Source organism: Schistocerca serialis, chromosome 2 (assembly GCF_023864345.2).
Source record: "Schistocerca serialis cubense isolate TAMUIC-IGC-003099 chromosome 2, iqSchSeri2.2, whole genome shotgun sequence".
NCBI classification, from domain to species: domain Eukaryota; kingdom Metazoa; phylum Arthropoda; class Insecta; order Orthoptera; family Acrididae; genus Schistocerca; species Schistocerca serialis.
This window is the reverse complement of record NC_064639.1, coordinates 1,078,830,035-1,078,849,727: the sequence shown is the minus strand read 5'-3', so window position 1 is coordinate 1,078,849,727 and position 19,693 is coordinate 1,078,830,035. Positions and strand designations below refer to the sequence as shown.

At 43.5% G+C, this 19,693-nt stretch overlaps 1 protein-coding gene across 1 annotated transcript in view; it reads left to right on the top strand.

Annotated features, from left to right (window-relative positions):
• LOC126456633 (secretin receptor-like) overlaps positions 1-19,693 on the top strand; it is a 198,241-nt gene that overhangs the window by 118,238 nt on the left and 60,310 nt on the right. Inside the window, exon 10 of the mRNA XM_050092377.1 lies at positions 13,786-13,923. Within this exon, the coding sequence (XP_049948334.1) occupies positions 13,786-13,923 (138 nt within the window). The remainder of the gene's footprint in view (positions 1-13,785; positions 13,924-19,693) is intronic.

Below are 19,693 nucleotides of genomic sequence, written 5' to 3'. Positions count from 1 at the left end.
TTCATCTCTCCCACCCCTCTCTCTATCCACCTCCTCCATCCCCTACACTCTGTCCATTTTCTGCTCCTCGTATATCTGTCCATCTAATCCTCCCCCCTCCCCCCCTTCGGTCTGTCAATCTGCTAATCACCTCTCTGTCCATCTGCTTCTTCCTCCTCTCTCCATCTCCTCCTCCTACTCTCTTTGTCAATTCCCTCCCCCCCCCCTCCCTCACTCTGTGTCCATCTCCTCCTTCCCCTTAGCTGTCTATCCCTCCCTCCTACCTCCTTGTCTTTCCACGTTGTAAGTAGGCTGCTTAGATTTTCTTACTGGTAACGCCACGTAGCGCTCGGTATGAAAATCACAGGCTGTGCTGTGTGCAGTCTGTGGCTAGTTTGCATTGTTGTCTGCCATTGTACTGTTGAACAGTTGGCTGTTAATAGCGCGTAGCGTTGCGCAGTTGGAGGTGAGCCGCCAGCAGTGGTGGATGTGGGAAAGTGAGATGGCGGATTTTTGAGAGCGGATGATCTGGACGTGTGTCCATCAGAAACAGTACATTTGTAAGAATGGATGTCAGGAATTGCTATATATATTGTGACTTTTGATCACTGTTAAGGTAAATACATTGTTTGTTCTCTATCAAAATCTTTCATTTGCTAACTATGCCCATCAGTATTTAGTGCCATCAGTAACTTGAACCTTTTATTTAGCTGGCAGTAGTGGCGCTCGCTGTATTGCAGTAGTTTGAGTAAACAAAATTTTTGTGATGTAAGTGATTTGTGAAACGTATAGGTTAATTCAGTCAGGGTCATTCTCTTGTAGGGATTATTGAAAGTCAGATTGCGCTGCGCTAAAAAATATTGTGTCAGTTTAGTGTTGATCAGAATAGGTAAAGAGCGAAATGTCTGAGTATATTCAGATCTGCTCAGCTGTTTGAAAATCAAATACTGTAAGAGGTTTATCAGCACAGTAATTCAATAAAAAATTTTATTAATCTAATTAATTATTAATCTAATAATAATAATATGATTCTAATTTTTGTGTAACCTCAGAACAAAATTGGTTCCCATTTGTAACCTCCCTACAGAAATTCATTCACATTTAACCTCCACACAAAATTTGTTTCCCATTTAATGTACCCACAAAATCCTTTTCTCATTTAATGTAAGCTCGAAACAGAAAAATTCCTAAACCTCGTAATAAAAAATAAATTCAGTAACCTGGTAAATTTTGGACGACAGCAGTGCTGCGTCATGGCCCTGTAAGATTATTCTGAATAAAAGGCAAAAATTCTTAACTCAATAAAGTCGCCAACTATCTGCTCTTACAGTAACATTTTCCGGTACAGCTCTGTGCAGTACTGGCCGATAGATTTGTCATTTATGAAAGGAAGCAACTGATTTTTCTTTTGCAAAAATCGGAATGATCATGGATTGGAGAAATTAGTAAATTCTTTAAATTGAAATGAATGCTTGTAAAAAAATTACTTTATATGACAAAGATTATTATTAGGACATTTTTAAAAGATTTACATGGGAGTTCAGATACATTACTAGATATGCGCGAGGCTGCTTTTTACCTTATACAATAATACGAAGGCTCCGGCATCGCTGCACCGCGACCGGCCAGCCAAGATGATACACTATACCAGACCAGAGCAGACTCCAGACAAGCGTAGACTAGCGAGTAGCAACAACTTACTGCTACAGCTACAAAGTTTCTACTCAGTCAACACTGCTGCTCTCTGGTCAGCGATTCTCTTATACCTTGCATATCGCAGGCAGCGCATGAGCAATACATCGAAATTACATCTGCTCGGACCTCTTACATAAAATTACATCTGCTCGGACCTCTTACATAAAAATACATCTGCTCGGACCTCTTACATAAAATTACATCTCCTCGGACCTCTTACAACGTTTCATAATGTTATCACACTCACCCCAGCAGGAGCTTGGTGGTTCTTACCTCTACAGCATTTCTTTCCAGACTACGACTTGAATGTCTTCCAAATTTGACCGAAACTGTTCTTGGGGCTTATGATGAGCTTTATACCCGTGGCTTTGCCCACACGCACGTACCAAATATGTTTCACATATACTTAAAATAATTCAAAATGGTTCTAAGCACTATGAGACTTAACATCTGAGGTCATCAGTACCCTAGACGTAAAACTACTTAAACCTAACTAACTTTAGGACATCACACACATCAATGGCCAAGGCAGGATTCGAACCAGCGACCGCAGCAGCAGCGCGGTTCCGGACTGTAGCGCCTAGAGCCGCTCGGCCACAGCGGCCGGCTGAGATTATAATGGCTTAAAATTACTAATATGTAAATTGAAGGTGGAGGGGAGGAGAAAGGAAAGGGCGGGGAGAACTGTTGTCAGCTGCATCGGGGCATTATGCGGAATCAGCAGCGACGAGCGATATGTGAACCATACCGGGATTCAAACCCGGGATCTGCTGCTTGCTAGGCAGGTATGTTAACCACTGCTCCGTCCGATACACAGTCTCAATGCAACTGTGCAGTCCATCTAGACGCGCCTCACGGCCGATCCACATCCCCACCGAGCGCAATGTCTGTGCAGTCTTTCCCATTTCCTCCATGCTCGCTCCTCTGAGGTTCCTACACAGGTCGGACGTACCACTGCATCCGCAATGAAGAAGCTCCATCGCCCATCTAGGCATGATGTCTGAATGCGAAAGAACAGGCAAAACGCGGAATCCACAGCTGTGATACATTATAAGTAAACTGAAGGTGGATGAGGGAGAAGGGAAAGCGAAAGGATTACTGAAGTCAGCTCCATCGGGATATTACTCGGCGACGGGCGAAAATGTGTACCACACCAGAATTCGAACCTGAGTCTCCTGGTTACTAGAGATCTCTGAAACAACAGACATCAAGAATTCATATAACTGATCCTACTTGATGGGCAACGGATCCACCTTTCTCAGTCTGAACATAGAAGTACATCGGACCTCCTGCGGAAATCTCAGATGAGCGAACACGGAGGGAATGGACAGGGACTGACGGCAGATGACCCTCAGTGGGGATGTGGGTCGGCTGTGAGGCGTGCCGGGATAGGCCTCGCGGGTGCGGTAGTACTGTGGCGCAAAGGTTAAGACACCTGCCTAGTAAGCAGCAGGTCCCAGGTTCGAATCCTGATCTGGTACACATATTGCTCGTCGCTGCTGATTCCGCATGGTGTCCCGATGCAGCTGACGTCAGTAACCCGTTATCTTTTATGCCATTCTGCCCTTCCCCCCCCCCCCCCCCCCCTTCAGTTTACAAATAATGTATCACAGCTGCGGGTGGCATGTTGCGTCTGATCTCTCTGACGTGTCCGAAAGAACAAAAACCACGCAATCATATAATAAAATTTAGTAAATAATTAGAAAATGTAAGACTGTTTCTTAGAATTTATGTAGGTTTTTCTTAAAACATATAGCATACTTGTGATTTATGGTGCATCTACCATTGCAGCTATGTTGCTTCCATTTATTGTTTACACTATTATATGAACATACATTTTATCAAAAATTATGAATTACTACAACCATTAAATAACTTGGAAAACTCCATTGATATTCCAGTAGTACAAAAGTAATATACAACATACATCTTACATGGAATAACTTTATCGGTAAGGAAACTTCTACCTAAATATTCTACCGTTAATTCTTGTCAATTGTTGAAGTTAAACCAGGGAACAACTGTTACTAAATGTGAAACATGTATGAATTATTTAACAAAGATGTGATTTCAGACGGAGGAAATAATAACACACTGAGCAGATATAGTAGAAGCAACGCCGTTTATACCATATGTAATAAGCGTTTATTAACATTAAAGTCTTTTGTACTTTGTATACCTACAAAATGTGGCATTATTTAATCCTGTATGAAATCACACGACTGTTAATTCTTTCTTTTATATTTTTAGGCTTGTAACGCTGATTTTCAGCATGCGTGAATTTATTACCTTGCCCATAAAATATCTAGGTAAATGATTAGTTTAAAGTGTAAGGCTTTTCGTTTAACACGACAATCATTTAATATCTTTTTACCACTGAAATATCCATGGAATCTGCCTTCTTTCTAGTTTGGAATGTCATTGCTGAAAATTGTGTATGTTCAGATAATAGCGCAAATAACATGTGGAAATTATTTCATTGTGAGGTATACTATAGGTTTTACCAAAAATATGCATATACTGTTTGGTATTTCTGTGTAATTTACACTCAATTTCGCAAATTTCTATTCAGGATTAACTGCGATCTCCCACAGTTAGACGTTCCTGACTTATTAACATCACAGTGAAGATCCTTCAACAGCCAGTTCCACCCCCTGTTGATGATCGAAATGTATCATGGTGAAGCAAATACGCTATAAAAAAGATAGTAGAGAGATTTTATTGTTAAGCTCTCCATTCATTTAATAGTCTAGCTTTTTCCTACGCTACCCACTATGGCTACAGTGAAATTCCTTTCTTTCTCTGAGGCGACAGTTTGTGCTCTGTTACATACATGTGAGTCAACATTAGCCATTTAATGTTACTACCAGGTAAAAGCCTCTTCCGGACTTCTCCATGCGTTGCAGCCGTCAGCTATACGCCTCCGTATCACACCTGTGTGTCACTACTGATGTCACCTGACTTCCATCTGATCGTCGACTCCTTTTCATCAACACCCATTCGCGAACTAAGAGCCCCCATATTAAGCAAGTCTTCCATGCCAGTGTGTTCACTGATCAACTTCATTACTACACGCTCTATGCCAGCAATTTGTAACACGCATCTTTCCAGTGTCACTGACTCTCAGTTTTCGAACGGTTTTTACATTTAAGAAGTCCATTTCTCACAGTAATAAGACAAAAATCTTATAGCATGCATACATAAACCATATTCAGATTCAGACTTATAGGAATCATATTTTCTGTTTATTTTATGAAAAAAAGCTCAGTTAACGTTACTGTGTCGTTTTTTTCCTCCTGTCCATCCAGTCGTTCTTTCAGCTACCGCAAATAAATAAAAACTTATTCCGTGGTATTAAGAATTCGTTTTAATTGTTTTACCTTCTTTTATATATTGTTATATAAGCACTGTAATTTTAGTCTTATTATATTTTAGTCTTTTCAAAATTATATTTTAGTCGACTTTAAAGAAGTAGTAGCATTATCTATTTTAGGGTAAAAACTTGTCTGTACTAACTGACGAATGATTAAGGTGAAGCATAAATGGTCACGTTGAAAGTTAATATTACAATACTCTTTGGAAAACTCTCACGAACATGCAAGTTCATAAACACAATTAAATGAATTAAACAACGAATCCGAATTCAACGTCTTAATTGGCTTTATCATCAGATAGATACATGACAGTTACGCCACACTAAAACTTGCCAAGTCAGCTATGAAAAAGAGAAAAAAACTATCTATTTATTCTAAATGAATCGTGTCAATGAAATAATGGCACTTACAAATAAGTGATTTATTGGTGTAATGCAACTTAAATATATGATATACCAGTGTCAATCATAAAACATACATCTATCTGTATACTTATTTACCTCCAAAGACAAAACCGTCTTCCCTCAGTAATAGATTTAGTTTTATATCTTTCATAACGAAGCGAGAGAAAGAAGAAAGCTGATATGGAGTGATAGGAAAAAAGAAAGCTGACGAAGATACAAAACTTGTACGCGGAGCATCTTTCGGTTATTACTGTAGCTATGGGACAGTTTACAACTGAATCAAGCAAGTGTAACAGCTGTGCCTCTTCCTGAACGATTCGACGTTCGCAGAGAGTTGACCAGCTGGTACCTTTCTTGACTGATGTGGTTCATCAAGCGGAATAACTGCGAGAGACGTGAAAGCACATATTGCGCGACGTGCTGCGATCACAGCTCTACAGTTCGCTGAAAGAACGACGTGCGCACAGAGGTGTTCCATGGCTGTCTATCCTGACAGTGGGAATGCGTCACATAAGGATAACAGGTAAATGAGGCGACGTTCGCACAGAGCTGCAGCACAATAGATCTTTCTGAGTGCCGCAGCGCATGTGAGGGTAACTGTGCTGCACAGCGTGTATCTTCCACGACCTGCTGGTGTCCCTGCTGTATTACCTCTTGGCTGAGGTGAGTTGAGCTTACGGCTAAGTTCACTAACCTCGAATATAAGTTAACCGCGGTAAACTCGGCATTTAACGCAGTTCATCGCAAAATTTTGGTGCATCAACCTCAATCAAAGTTAACAAGGGCGTTGGCGATAATTAAATCTGATTGCGACTGACGGCTGGTTTTCTTGAGCTGACCAGTGTTTTATAAGTGTACGTTATGAACATGGCGGCGCGTTTCGATGTACTGAAATAGGCAGAAGGTATCGTATACCGTACCCTATACGTATGATGAACCCAGAGAGTTTATTAATTTATGAATCAAACTTATCAGGTGTAGAATTAAACTGCACCTTTGCATGTGACCATATTATCTGTTTCTCTGTGACAACGGGTCCTTACGACAATAGAATTTTTGTAATTTTTTATGTTTATTGGTGCATTGGAACTCTCAAAAATTGCCGAGAAAATCGTGTCCTACTTTTTCTGAGCGCATTAAGTATTCTAGAATAAGGTAAACATTTTTTCGAGGAGCAGTGTGACGCTGTGGTAGATTGATTGCGTGCTAAACCCCCATCGATTCGATGGGGATTAAAATTTTAAAACAAAGTTGCAAGTTTCACGAGCATTTGCGTGAAGTGTAAAACACGAGAATATAGATAAATATAATTTGTAATTTTTTAATCGCACAATCTTGATCAACAATCTCTTATGAAAGATCGGCAGTTAAGAATGCTTGTTTGCAGTGAAAACTGGATTTTTGTGTGTACTATATATTCAGAAATAAGACCACATGCCTTTTTCATCAAAGTGACAATCAGATATGTTAATTAGCATATACGTGATGAATTATATATTGAAATGACGTAGGTATTCGAAATAAACGATTGAATGAAACAAATAAAGACCGAAACGAGACACTCCAAGTATCCCATTTCTGCTTTTATACCACAGCCGTTTTTTGTTTTCAAGAACCGATAATTTCGCACCTATCAGCTCGAGAGGTATATCGAACTCGTACTAGGAAAAAAACTGACTTCTTTTTCTTTGAGTCGTGTCTTCTAGCTAGTTTGATGTGGCCTGTCTTCTCCTGTGCAATCTCTTCATCTCAGAGTAGCACTTGCAAGCTACGTCCTCGATTATCTGCTGGACGTATCTAATCTCTGTCGTTCTCTACAGTGTTAACCCTTCACAGCCCCATTTGATAGAATGAAAGTTATTCCCTGATGTTCTAACAGATGTCCTATTTTTTTTTTATCAAATACGCTACCCCTTTTTTTTTTTAATTACTGAAATGTCATACATCTATACAAATACATAAATAAGATTTACATACAACTTAAATGAAAGTGAAAATAAAAAATAAAAATCCGTATTCCAATCGGATGTTTTTATCTTTTTTTTTTTTTTTTTTTTTTTTTTTTGGGAGCAGGAAGGCAGGATAAACAAACAATCTTTATTCGTACAATTGTACTATCTTAGGGATAAGAAAAGGATCGAGACAGCAAAAACAAAGCAAAAACAATTTGGAAACCAGAAAATCAACGTAAAGGCCGCCCTTTTTTTTGTGTAACATGAAGAAAGTAAATGACAATCCTAGTCACGGGCGGGAGCGAAAATGAAGTTATCATCTGCATCACAATCCCTGCAGCACGCAGTGTCGCATCATAAATCTGGCAGACAGCCATATAATCTTGACCATTTCTGCCTTTGTGGGCGGCATATATTCATGTATTTCACCGGCGTCGACCATGTAGGGGCCCGTTGTCTTCTCAGTGTGCTGTATGCCAATATAACTGAACCGCGCAGTATTGTCTCTAGTCGTTCTGCTGTAGGAGTCTTCTCAGTTCTGGGACACCCCAGCTGTCGGGCGGATTGTGAAAAACACTTCCTACAAAATTGGAAAAGTAAGTCCTGTATTTCGTATGACTCCGTATGAGCTCGTGTTGTTCTTGTAAATACATCCAATAATCCATCACGGACTTAATATCGTACGAATACAAATATTTCGTCGCATGTCCAGCGATCCAATTGACCGCATACGTCTTTTGTTTGGGAAAAAAGGTCTTGTCCGGTAGAAAAAGTACATCCGATGTGATTTCTGTGTAGTTAGTGCGCCGAAGGAGGGCCAATATTCGACGCGTCAGCATCCAGACGTCCCTCGCTGCGCCACACACTAAACCATGTTCTTCCGTTGCTAACAGGCCACAGTTTGTGCAAAGAGGAGAATCGACCATATGAATTGTATGTAATCGACTCCTGGTCACAAGTTTACGGTTTATAAGAATGTACCACATCGATCTTGCTGCTGTTGACAGTAATGGAGTATGCACTGCACACCAAATGTGGTTCCACGTTCTCGACGGGTATTTGAATTCCATTACGTTGCGGGCATGGTGATCCATCAAGCACCTATAGATCTCCCGAGTCATGGGTAGTCTCGTCGAAGGTATTTTCAGACGAACATAACTGTAATCAACCAGAAATGAGGCAATGTGTGCAAGAGAAGGCGAAATATTGCCCACCGCAATAGGGGGTTCGTACGAAGGCGGAACAAGTGCTTCTATCAGAGCTGACGTTATGGTGTGCTTTCGTTGTTGCCAATTTCGTATCATCGCTCGCATGTAAAGCGCCAGAGCTTTGTTTCGCACGTTTGTGAGGTTGAGGCCACCGTTCCGGAAGTGCAGCGTTAACGTGTCATATGTGATCTTAAACAACATCCCAGTACTAACATAGTAACCAAAGGCAGCCATGAGGCGGTCTGCAATACCCTTCGGTATTGGTAGGATCTGCGCTAAATGGGGCAGACGTGACGCTATGTGAACGTTAGTGTATGCCACACGCTGGATCATGTCAAAGGCTCTCAGTGAGTTGTTACGTATCGCCAGACGAACATTTTGCAGAAGCCGCCGAGAACTCGCCGCCGCTGACCGCCGTAGTGAGCGGGTAAATGTGATCCCCAGACATCTCAGCGCTTCCACCGTCTGAAACGGTCCCGGTATGTCTTCCAGACCCCGTCCAATGTGCATAAATTTGGATTTCGTAATGTTAATGACACTGCCTGCTGCCGTCCCGTAAGAGTCTAGATATTCAACAGCCTGATGCACTTCATGACCTGATCTGACAAGAAGGATCAGGTCGTCCGCATATGCGCGACAAACGAAAGAGTTCTCATTAAGCGCTATCCCAGTAAGTGAGCGCCTCATAACACACATCAGCGGCTCAAGCGCTATCGCAAACAGCATCATGGAGAGTGGGCACCCTTGTCGGACGGAGCTGTTAATAGGAACCGAGCCCGCTTCCCGGCCGTTTACAATCACCTTCGATGTAGCCCCTCGTATTAGCCTCATAATGATGGAGAAGAAAACAGGTGGAATCTCCATTCGGCTCATGACTGACGCCAAGAAGTCATGGTTTATCCTGTCGAACGCACGGTCGATCCTATAGTCCTGTTTCTTCTTCTCGTTAGTCTTGTGACGAGGGCCTCCCGTCGGGTAGACCGCTCGTCTGGTGCAAGTCTTTAGATTTGACGCCACTTCGGCGACTTGCGTGTCGATGGGGATGAAATAATAATGAGTAGGACAACACAACACCCAGTCCCTGAGCAGAGAAAATCTCCGACCCAGCCGGGAATCGAACCCTGGCCCTTAGGATTGACAGTCTGTCGCGCTGACCACTCAGCTACCGGGGGCGGACTTCTCGTCAGTGTTTTGTACATATTCCTTTTCTCACTGTTTCTGCGGAAAATACCCTCATACCTTGCCTTATAAGTCAACAAAATTTTCAGCATTCATCTGTTGCCCCATATCTCCAATTCTTCGATTCTCTCTCTCTCTCTTTTTTTTTCTTCAAGTTTTTGCGCAGCTCATGTCTCACAGCAATACATTGCTGTGCTCCAAACATACAGTGTCAGAAATTGCTTCCTCAAATTAAGTTGTTAAGACTAGTAGATTTCTCTTGGGCAGGAATGCCATTTTTGCCAGTGCGTCTGTGCTTTTTATGTTTTATGTCCTACTTGCTCCGTCCGTCACTGGTAATTTTGCAACCTAGGTATCAGAATTCTTTAGCATCATCTACTTCGTGATCACCAATTATGATGCTAAGTTTATCGCTGTTCTTATTTCTAATGCTTCTCATTCTTTCTTTATTCAATTTGCTCTCAATCCACAATCTGTGCTCATTACACGGTTCTCTCCATTCAGCAGATGCTGTATTTCTTCTTTACTTTATTATCAGCGAATCTTACTTTCACTTTGAATCCTAATTCCATTCTTGAGCCTTTCTTTTATTTTTGTCATTGCTTCTTTGTAGTATAGATTGAACAGTAGGGACGAAATGCTACATCCATGTCTTACACCAATTTTAATCCGAGCATTTCGTTCTTTGTCTTCCACTCCTATTGTTCCTTATGGCTCTTGAACGTATTGTGTATTACCCGTATTTCCCTATAAATGACCCCATAATATCTCAGTGTTTTGATCATCGTGCACCATTTTGCGTGGTCGAACGCTTTCTCCAGGTCGACAAATTTTATGGATGTGCCTTGATTTTTCATTAGTTTTGCTTCCATTATCAACCGCAATGTCAGAACTGTCTAGCGCCTTTATCTTTCGTAAAGCCAAACTGATCGTTATATAATACCTCCTCGGTCTTCTTATCCGTTCTTCTGTATATCATTCTTGTCACCAACTTGGATGCATGAACTGTTAAGCTGATTGTACGATAATTGTCGCAGTTGTCGGCTTTTTCTATCTTCGGAATTGTGTGGATGATGTTTTTCTGCACCTATTCCGCCTTAGCTACCTGTACGTCCTATTTTCATTCCAAAATGACTTTTATTTCTGTATTCCTGAATTTCCCTGAACTTTTTTGATGTTCCTCTTACATCGATCAACTGAAGTATTTCCTCAGTTACCCATAGTTTCTTTGTAACTATGTTTTTTTTCCAACTTCTGCGATTGCCCTTTTTAGAGATGTTCTTTCCTTGGCACCTAAACTGCCTACGCAGCAATTCCTTATTGCATTATTGATAGCGTCAGAGAACTTCAGTCGTATCTCTTTAATCTGTAGTACTTCCATGTTCCACTTTTTTCGGCACTGATTCTTCCAAACATGTCTCTTAAACTTCAGCCCACTGTTCATCACAACTAAATACTGATGTGAGTCTATATCTGCTCCATGGTACGCCTTACAATCCAGTATCTGATTTCGGAATCTCTGCATGACCGTGATGTGATCTAACTGAAACCTCCCATGTCTCCCGGTGTTTTCCAGGCATACCTTCCCCTCTTGTCATTCTTGAACAGAGTATTCGCTATTACTAGCTGAAAAGTTTTGCAGAACTCAGTTGGTCTTTCCCTTCTCTCACTCCTAGTACCAAGACCATATTCTCCCGTAACCCTTTCCTCTACTCCTTCCCCTACAACTGCATTCCAGTCCCCCATGACCGTTAGGTTTACATATCCCTTTACGAACTGAATTACCTGTTCAATACCTCATATGTTTTCTCTATCTTTTCATCTTCAGCTTGCGACGTCGGCGTGCATACCTGAACTATTGTTGTCGGTATTAGTTTGCAGTCTATTCTGATGAGAACAACTCTCTCTCTGTCATACCTTACTATTTATATCGAATCCTAATCCAATTATACACTACTGGCCATTAAAATTGCTACATCAAGAAGAAATGCAGACGATAAACGGATATTCATAGGACAAATATATTATACTAGAACTGACATGTGATTACATTTTCATACAATTTGGGTGCATAGATCCTGAGAAATCAGTACCCAGTACAACCACCTCTGGCCGTAAAACGGCCTTGATAAGCCTGCGCATTGAGCTTGGATGCCTTGTACAGCTACAGCTGACCATGCAGCTTCAACACGGTACCACAGTTCATCACGAGTAGTGACTGGCGTATTGTGACGAGCCAAATGCTCGGCCACCATTCACCAGGCGTTTTCAATTCGTGAGAGATCTGGATAATGTCCTGTCCAGGGCAGGAGTCGAACATTTTCTGTATCGAGAATGGCCAGTATAGGACCTGCAACATGCGGTCGTGCATTATCCTACTAAATTGTAGGGTTTCGCAGGGATAGAATGAAGGGTAGGGCCACGGGTCGTAACACATCTGAAATAAAATGTCCACTGTTAAAAGTGCCGTCAACGCGAACAAGAGGTGACCGAGACGTGTGACCAATGGTACCCCATACCATCAAGCTGGGTGATACGCCAGTATGGCGATGACGAATACACGCTTCCAATGTGTGTTCACCGCGATGTCACCAAACACGGATGCGACCATCATGATGCTGTAAACATAACCAGGATTCATCCGAAAAAATGACGTTTTGCCATACGTGCACCCAGGTTCGTCGTTGGGTACACCATCGCAGGCGCTCCTGTCTGTGATGCAGCGTCAAGGGTAACCGCAGCCATGGTCTCCGAGCTGATAGTCCATGCTGCTGCAAACGTCGTCGAACTGTTCATGCAGATGGTTGTTGTCTTGCAAACGTCCCGATCTGTTGACTCAGGGATCGAGACGTGGCTGCACGATCCGTTACAGCCATAAGGATAAGAGGCCTGTCATCTCGACTGCTAGTGATACGAGGCCGTTGGGATCCAGCGCGGCATTCCGTATTACCCTCCTGAACCCCCGTCATTGGATCTCGACCAACGCGAGCAGCAATGTCGCGATACGGTAAACCGCGATAGGCTACAATCCGACCTTTGTCAAAGTCGGAAACGTAATAGTACGCATTTCTCCTCGTTACACGAGGCATCACAACAACGTTTCACCAGGCAACGCCGGTCAGCTGCTGTTTGTCGTTGAGAAATCGGTTGGAAGCTTTCCTCATGTCAGCACGTTGTAGGTGTCGCCACCGTCGCCAACCTTGTGTGAATGCTGTGTAAAGCTAATCATTTGCATATCAAAGCACCTTCTTTCTGTCGGTTAAATTTTGCGTCCGTAGCACGTCATCTTCGTAGTGTAGCAATTTTGATGGCCAGTAGTGTATCATTTTCTCCTGGTGTTGATATTATCCTGTTCTCATCTGACAAGAAATCCTTGTCTTCTTTCCATTTCACTTCACTGACACCCACTATATCTAGATTCAGCCGTACCATTGCCCTTTCCACATTTTCTGTCATCCGTACCACGTTCAAACTTCTGGCATTCGAAGCCATGACTCGTAGAACTTCATCCTTCCATACTACATTCTGGAACATACGGCGTCCGCCGAGAGTTTTCCCAAATTGTTTTTTCCTGTCTGCAGCATAGCCTCACATAACGATAACTATACAGACGTGTATGTCCCACAACCTTCTTGTGTGCTATATTACTTCCTCACTAAGTCGATATCAACACAGAGTTGTTCCACCGAGCGAGGTGGCGCAGTGGTTAGACAATGGGCTCGCATTCGGGAGGACGACGGTTCAATCCCGAGTCCGGCCATCCTGATTTAGGTTTTCCGTGATTTCCCTAAATCACTCCAGGCAAATGCCGGGATGGTTCCTCTGAAAGGCCACGGCCGACTTCCTTCCTCTAATTCTATGAGACCGATGACCTCGCTGTCTGGTGTCCTTCCCCAAAAACAACAACAACAGAGTTGTTCTAGAAATGGCTACGCTGTCAGTAGGAGTGCGTAAGTGAGTGTAACTGCGACAGATACGCCTGTGTGTGTTGCAGGGCCTGCTGGTGGCGGTCCTGTACTGCCTGCTGAACGGCGAGGTTCGCGCTGAGGTGTCCCGCAGCTGGATGTCGTGGCGACAGCAGCGCCTCACACGGGCTCAGCTGGCTGCGGCCGCCGCCCACGAGCCCTTCAAGGTAACGCAACACCACAGCCGTTCTCTGCCTTGGTCGACAGATCTGTCTGTACTGATTTCCCGTAGAGGAGTTTCCTGTATAGTGCTGCTGGTCTGGAAGATAGCCTGTCCGAATCTTAGTAGTGCAATGAATTTTCATGGACGAAAAGGCGAGGGAAAATGGTGGAATACATTTTAAAATTTTCCAGGAGAACTGACTTCCTCTATTTCCATGGTAAACCGGATGTTGCTATGAATGGAGTCGAGGTGATGTAGAAACTCCATTAATTTTTCTTCTCCATGAGGCCACACTGCGAAAGTATCATCCACATACCTCCAAAATCCTGTTGGTTTCAAAGCAGCTGATTGAAGTGTTCTCTCCTCAAAATCCTCCATAAAAAGGTTAGCCACCAAGGGAGACAGGGGGCTACACGTGGTGACACCGTCAGCTTTTCAAAATATTCTTGATTAAACGTGAAATAAGTTGAGGAGAGAGCGTGCCTAAGCTAAGCAGTTTTGTCTTTCTTGGATGTCCTGGTTCGAAGGAAGAATGATGGTTCTCTAGGGCATTCAGTTTATCGGAAGCCCAGTCATACTGATTTGTAGTAGCAAGCATCTAGTTGCCATCACCCGTCGCAAGCGATGAGTGTGCTTAAAACACTTGTTCATAGAGCTCATACTGTCTCAAATCTAGATAGCTTACCTCAAGAACTCGCCCATCTAAAGACAGTATTCAGCGAAAATGGGTATTCTAGCCGGCAGATTAACAGGGGATTGACAGTTAAATCTCAGAAGCAGGAAGTGGATAAAGACGAGAACATGCCGGAACAATCTTTAGCTTTTTTCCTTTCGTTAGCAACACGTCGTTTAAAATAGCAAGAATCCGATAATTTCAGGTGAAAGTGGTTTTCCGCCCACCATCGAAGATTGAGGACCTTCTGGGATTAGTAAAGGACGATCTGTTACTACGAAAGCCCGGAGTTTACAGGATACCGTGCCCATGTGGTATGGCTTATATAGATCAAACTACACGCACCGTGAAAGAACGCTGCACTGAACATCAACGTTACACCCGGCTTTTGAAGCCAAGCAAGTCCGCTATTGCTGAACATTGTATTTGTACTGGACATTCAATGGAGTATGAGAAAACAATGGTTTTGTCCACAGCAACATCTTTCTGGGACTCCATTATTAAAGAATCCGTAGAAATACGACTGTTGAACCGTGACAGCGGCTACCGGCTGGACAGTGCATGAAATCCTATCATCTCCACAATTTGCTCAAATCGAAGACGACAGAGTGCGCCGACGGCCGCGGCAAACAGCCTCGCAGAGGGCGTCTGAGTTCCGCTATTCCACAAGGGAGGGCGCTGCCTGTGGTCAGTGTGGTTCATCTATCAAGTTTTCGACGCATGCACGGAATTTTTTTCTTTATTGCTATTTTAATACCTTTACAACAAAGGTAGGCCGCCAGCGACCTATGTATGCCGCTTTTCGGCCACAGTGAACACATAGAGGGAATAGAAAGACAGAAAAACAAACAAACATGGTGGACAAAAACGGGAGACAGAGAAAGTAAAATAAATGAAACGGTTCACAGGCGCACTGTTTGAATAAAAAACGTTCATCACTAAACACAGTGGTGAAGAACGAGTTTACTCACGTGAACAGAGGAGCACAAATGGAGAGACACTGTAGCACTGACACGAAGACACACACGAGTACTGGCGATGACCTCCAGCACACGAAGATGCACTGTTCACACACAAAGCTGGGGACCTGCCAAAGGGAAGAGGTGCAGGTAGGGGGGAGAGGAGAGGACAGTGGGAGAGGAGAAGGGAGGGGGAGGGGTGTGGGGTTGTGGAAGCCTGGGGGGACGGGAGGGTGGGAGGAAGAGTGGAGGGAGAGAAGAGGGTGCCCTGGAGGAAAAATACAGGGGGAGGAGGAAGGGGAGGATCAAATTTGGTAGGAGGGGTAGATGGAGGGGATGAGGGCATCATCAGGGAGGTGGAGTTGGCGGAAGCCACCTTGGGCAAGGGTACTGAGTGTGGAGAGATGGACAGCAGGTGGGGAGTAGAGGTGTGGCAGCAGATGGGGTGGGAAAGGATGGGAGAGACAAATGGGTGAGGAGGATCATGTTTGCGGAAGGTGTAAAGGATTGGTATCCGTTTGAGGAAAAGTAGGAGGTGTGGGAACGGAATTAAATCATAGAGGATCCATGTAGAGGAGGGAAGGTGGTTGCGATAGGCGAGGCGGAGCACATAGCGTTCCAGGATTTGAAGGGATTTGTAGAACGTAGGAAGGGTGGCAATCCCGGCAGGATGGGCATAGCAGAGGATAGGGCAGGTGAGGATTTTAGGTGTGGAGGACGATGGGGAGGTCCAGACCCCATGTGCAGCCAGAAAGGAGCTTGAGGAGGCGGAGTCAGGAGCGTGCCTTGGCTTGGATCATCTGGAGATGGGGCGTCCAGGAGAGACGACGGTCATGGGTGACACCAAGGTACTTGAAGGTCGGGGTGAGGTTGATTGGGCTGCCGTAGATAGATAGAAATCGAGGAGACGTAAGGAAGGGGTGGTTTTGCCTACAATAATCGCCTGGGTCTTGGAAGGACTGACCTTGAGTAGTCACTGGCTATACCAAGAGGTGAACCGATCAACATGGGATTGGAGAAGGTGTTGGGAGCGTTTCAGGGTGGGGGCGAGGGCAAGGAAGGCGGTGTTATTGGCGTACTGGAGAAGGTGTAAGGGATGTGAAGAAGATAGAGAAGGGGGCGAAGGACGGAACATTGGGGCACACCGGCGAAGGGGTAGAAGGTGTTGGAATCCGTGTTGTGGATGGTGACATAGGAAGGATGGTGGGGAAGAAAGGAGGTGATCAGACGGAAGTAGCTAATAGGAAGGGTGAAGGTTTGGAGCTTGAAGAGGAGATCGGAGTGCCAAACACGGTGTAGGCTCGTTGAAGGTCAAGGGAGAGGAAGATGGCGGAGCGACGGGAGTTGAGCTGTTCAGTGAGGAGGTGAGTGAGTTGAAGGAGAAGGTCATCGGCAGAGAAGGACAGGGAGCGGGAAGGAGGCGGTGCTGGTGGAGATGCTGGTGAATGCGTTGGGTGAGGATGGAGTGCGCATAATAGTTACAGCGCGCTATATGTTGCGGAACGGAGGACGTTGTAGCCAGTCTGCGACGTCTCACATGAAGATGCCTGGCAGGTGCCTAGTAGAAATAACGTGAGAAGTATTGAACGACGACCGGCTGCAAACCCGAAATTTGTTTGAACTGGTGGAATACAGTTCCTAATAACAAGACTTTAAGCCACTGTCCTCGTTTAAATTCAAAATACCTCCTTAGTGTCTCATGGCATGTTGATATCGATCCGTGCGTCAGATGTTAACGTTAACCTTGGAATTCCCTTTGGGAGAAGAACACAGCAAGAGCCATAACCTGATTATCCACAATCTACGAACAGTGGAAGAGGGGTCGAAATACGTGAACACGTGTCTCCGCTTATTCGAAGATACTCGAGCGTTTCTAAGTTCAACGGTGCCCGATTACTCATTTTAGTTACTTTATTTTACTTATTTTTTCCATTTATCTATCAATCTCCGTAGAATGTTCCTAAACTATGTTTCTTATCAGGTTAGGTAACACAACAATGGCGTTATAATAACTAATATATTACAGCTCGGTTTCACAATAAGTGTCGTACTTTACGGTATTTTTAGGTGCCATAATCTTTCTAAATTCTCATATTCCTCTTCTTCATACTCATATCAGTTCTTAATTCTTATATTTTATTCTCATGTCCATTCTTGATGGAGATTTGGTGCATTTCCGTGGTTTCGATCGCAGAAACATCCGAAACATAGAAATCCCGAACAATACGAGCATTGCTCGAAGGTTTGTCACTCCCACGTTTCTTCGTATGAAGCCCACTCGGTAGAGAAACGTTGTTTATATTGCTATAGGTTTCACACGTTGGCAGTAATTTCGGAACAAACTACGTATAACGGATTTTCCGAAAACTGGAACTTGTAATTGATTATCTATCAATAGTTTCAACGAAAATAATTTTAATTAATTTTTTCATTCATTTACCGTATTTTCGTCTTCTTAATTCATTCCCTATAAAATTAGCATATGAATAAGGACGACATTATTTCAGTATACATTCGAAAACATTCGTGCAGTAATCTCCTATGGGCGTGGGTAGATAAGGGAAAGAAGAGAAATTAAAAAAAAACAGGTTTCTAAGATGGGGCGAAAAATCGTAAAGCCGTGACGCTAACCTCTGCGCCATCGCTTCGCTTAATTTACTTCCTCGGTGAAAGAAGCATAAATTACCTAGAGAAGTTTGACCGCCAATACACAAACGGTCGAATATCTACGGATAAATCGGGACACGTGTTCGCTTATTTTGGGCCCTCTTCCACTGAGAGAAGTTTCTGCGAAACCCGATTAATGCCTTTACCGTGTTCTCCTCGTTAGTGCTGTTCGAGAATAGGCTATATTCGGGAGCCAAGCTCCACATTGTATCTTCCCATCATCTGTAACAACGCAAACACAACATTACACTGTACAAGCACTCATCACAGCCACGTGACACAGACGCACACTTGAGACTTCATACATATATAAGAACAACTACTGTCGGAATCTGACACTGTAAATACAACAAAGCGTTGTACGTAATGAGGTAATAATTGTTTAGAACTTTACATAGTAGGTGTGTAGGAGTTCCGGACTGGAAAAGCTTATACACGCAAAGTACAAGTGCTGAAGGAAGAAAAGTATAGCTTACTATGTACTGTTGTGAAGCAAATTCAGATGATTACACGTATAAAAGCTGGGGCGTTTTATTTTCACAAGTCCGTCTTGATCACAAGGATTTCTTACACTTTATTACCGGATTCGGCATACTACCTGTTGTGGACTGACAAGACAGCCAGTCCACAGTGACGGGTAACCGAAACGCACGCTCTTAAACTCACGCAGGCTGGCGTGAGGTCTGAAACAGGATACGTAATGAATGCAATAAAGAAAAGTACCTAGCTGCTGGAATACTTAACTTTAATCCACAATTGGTGAACATTGTTCTTGTTACTGTACATGCTTCATTAGATACATAGCAAAGGATAAATAGCGCCTTGCTAGGTCGTAGCAATTGACTTAGCTGAAGGCTATGCTAACTATCGTCTCGGCAATTGAGAGCGTAATTCTCAGTAAACCATGGCTAGCAACGTCGGCTGTACAACTGGGACGAGTGCCAGGACGTCTCTCTAGACCTGCCGTGTGGTGGCGCACGGTCTGCTATCACTGACAGTGGCGACACGCGGGTCCGGCTTATACTAATGGACCGCGGCCGATTTAAAGGCTACCACCTAGCAAGTGTGGTGTCTGGCGGTGACACCACACTACCATCCACAGATATTTGTAGCAGATCTGAGGATGGCAGTATGCCGAAACCGGTAATAAAGTGTAAAAACTCAGTGTGATCAAGGCGGACTTGTGAAAATAAAGTGTCAAAAAATGATTGCGAACTCATTTACAGACTTTATGTCTTCAATTTAAAAAACTGGTTTGATTTAAAAGTGTATTGCCAAATAATACCGCAGGAAAAATGTGTTTGTCAGTGTTGTTGTTGTTGTTGTCATCAGTCCTGAGACTGGTTTCATGCAGCCCTCCATGCTACTCTATCCTGTGCAAGCTTCTTCATCTCCCAGTATTTACTGCAACCTACATCCTTCTGAATCTGCTTAGTGTAGTCATCTCTCGGTCTCCCTCTACGATTTTTACCCTC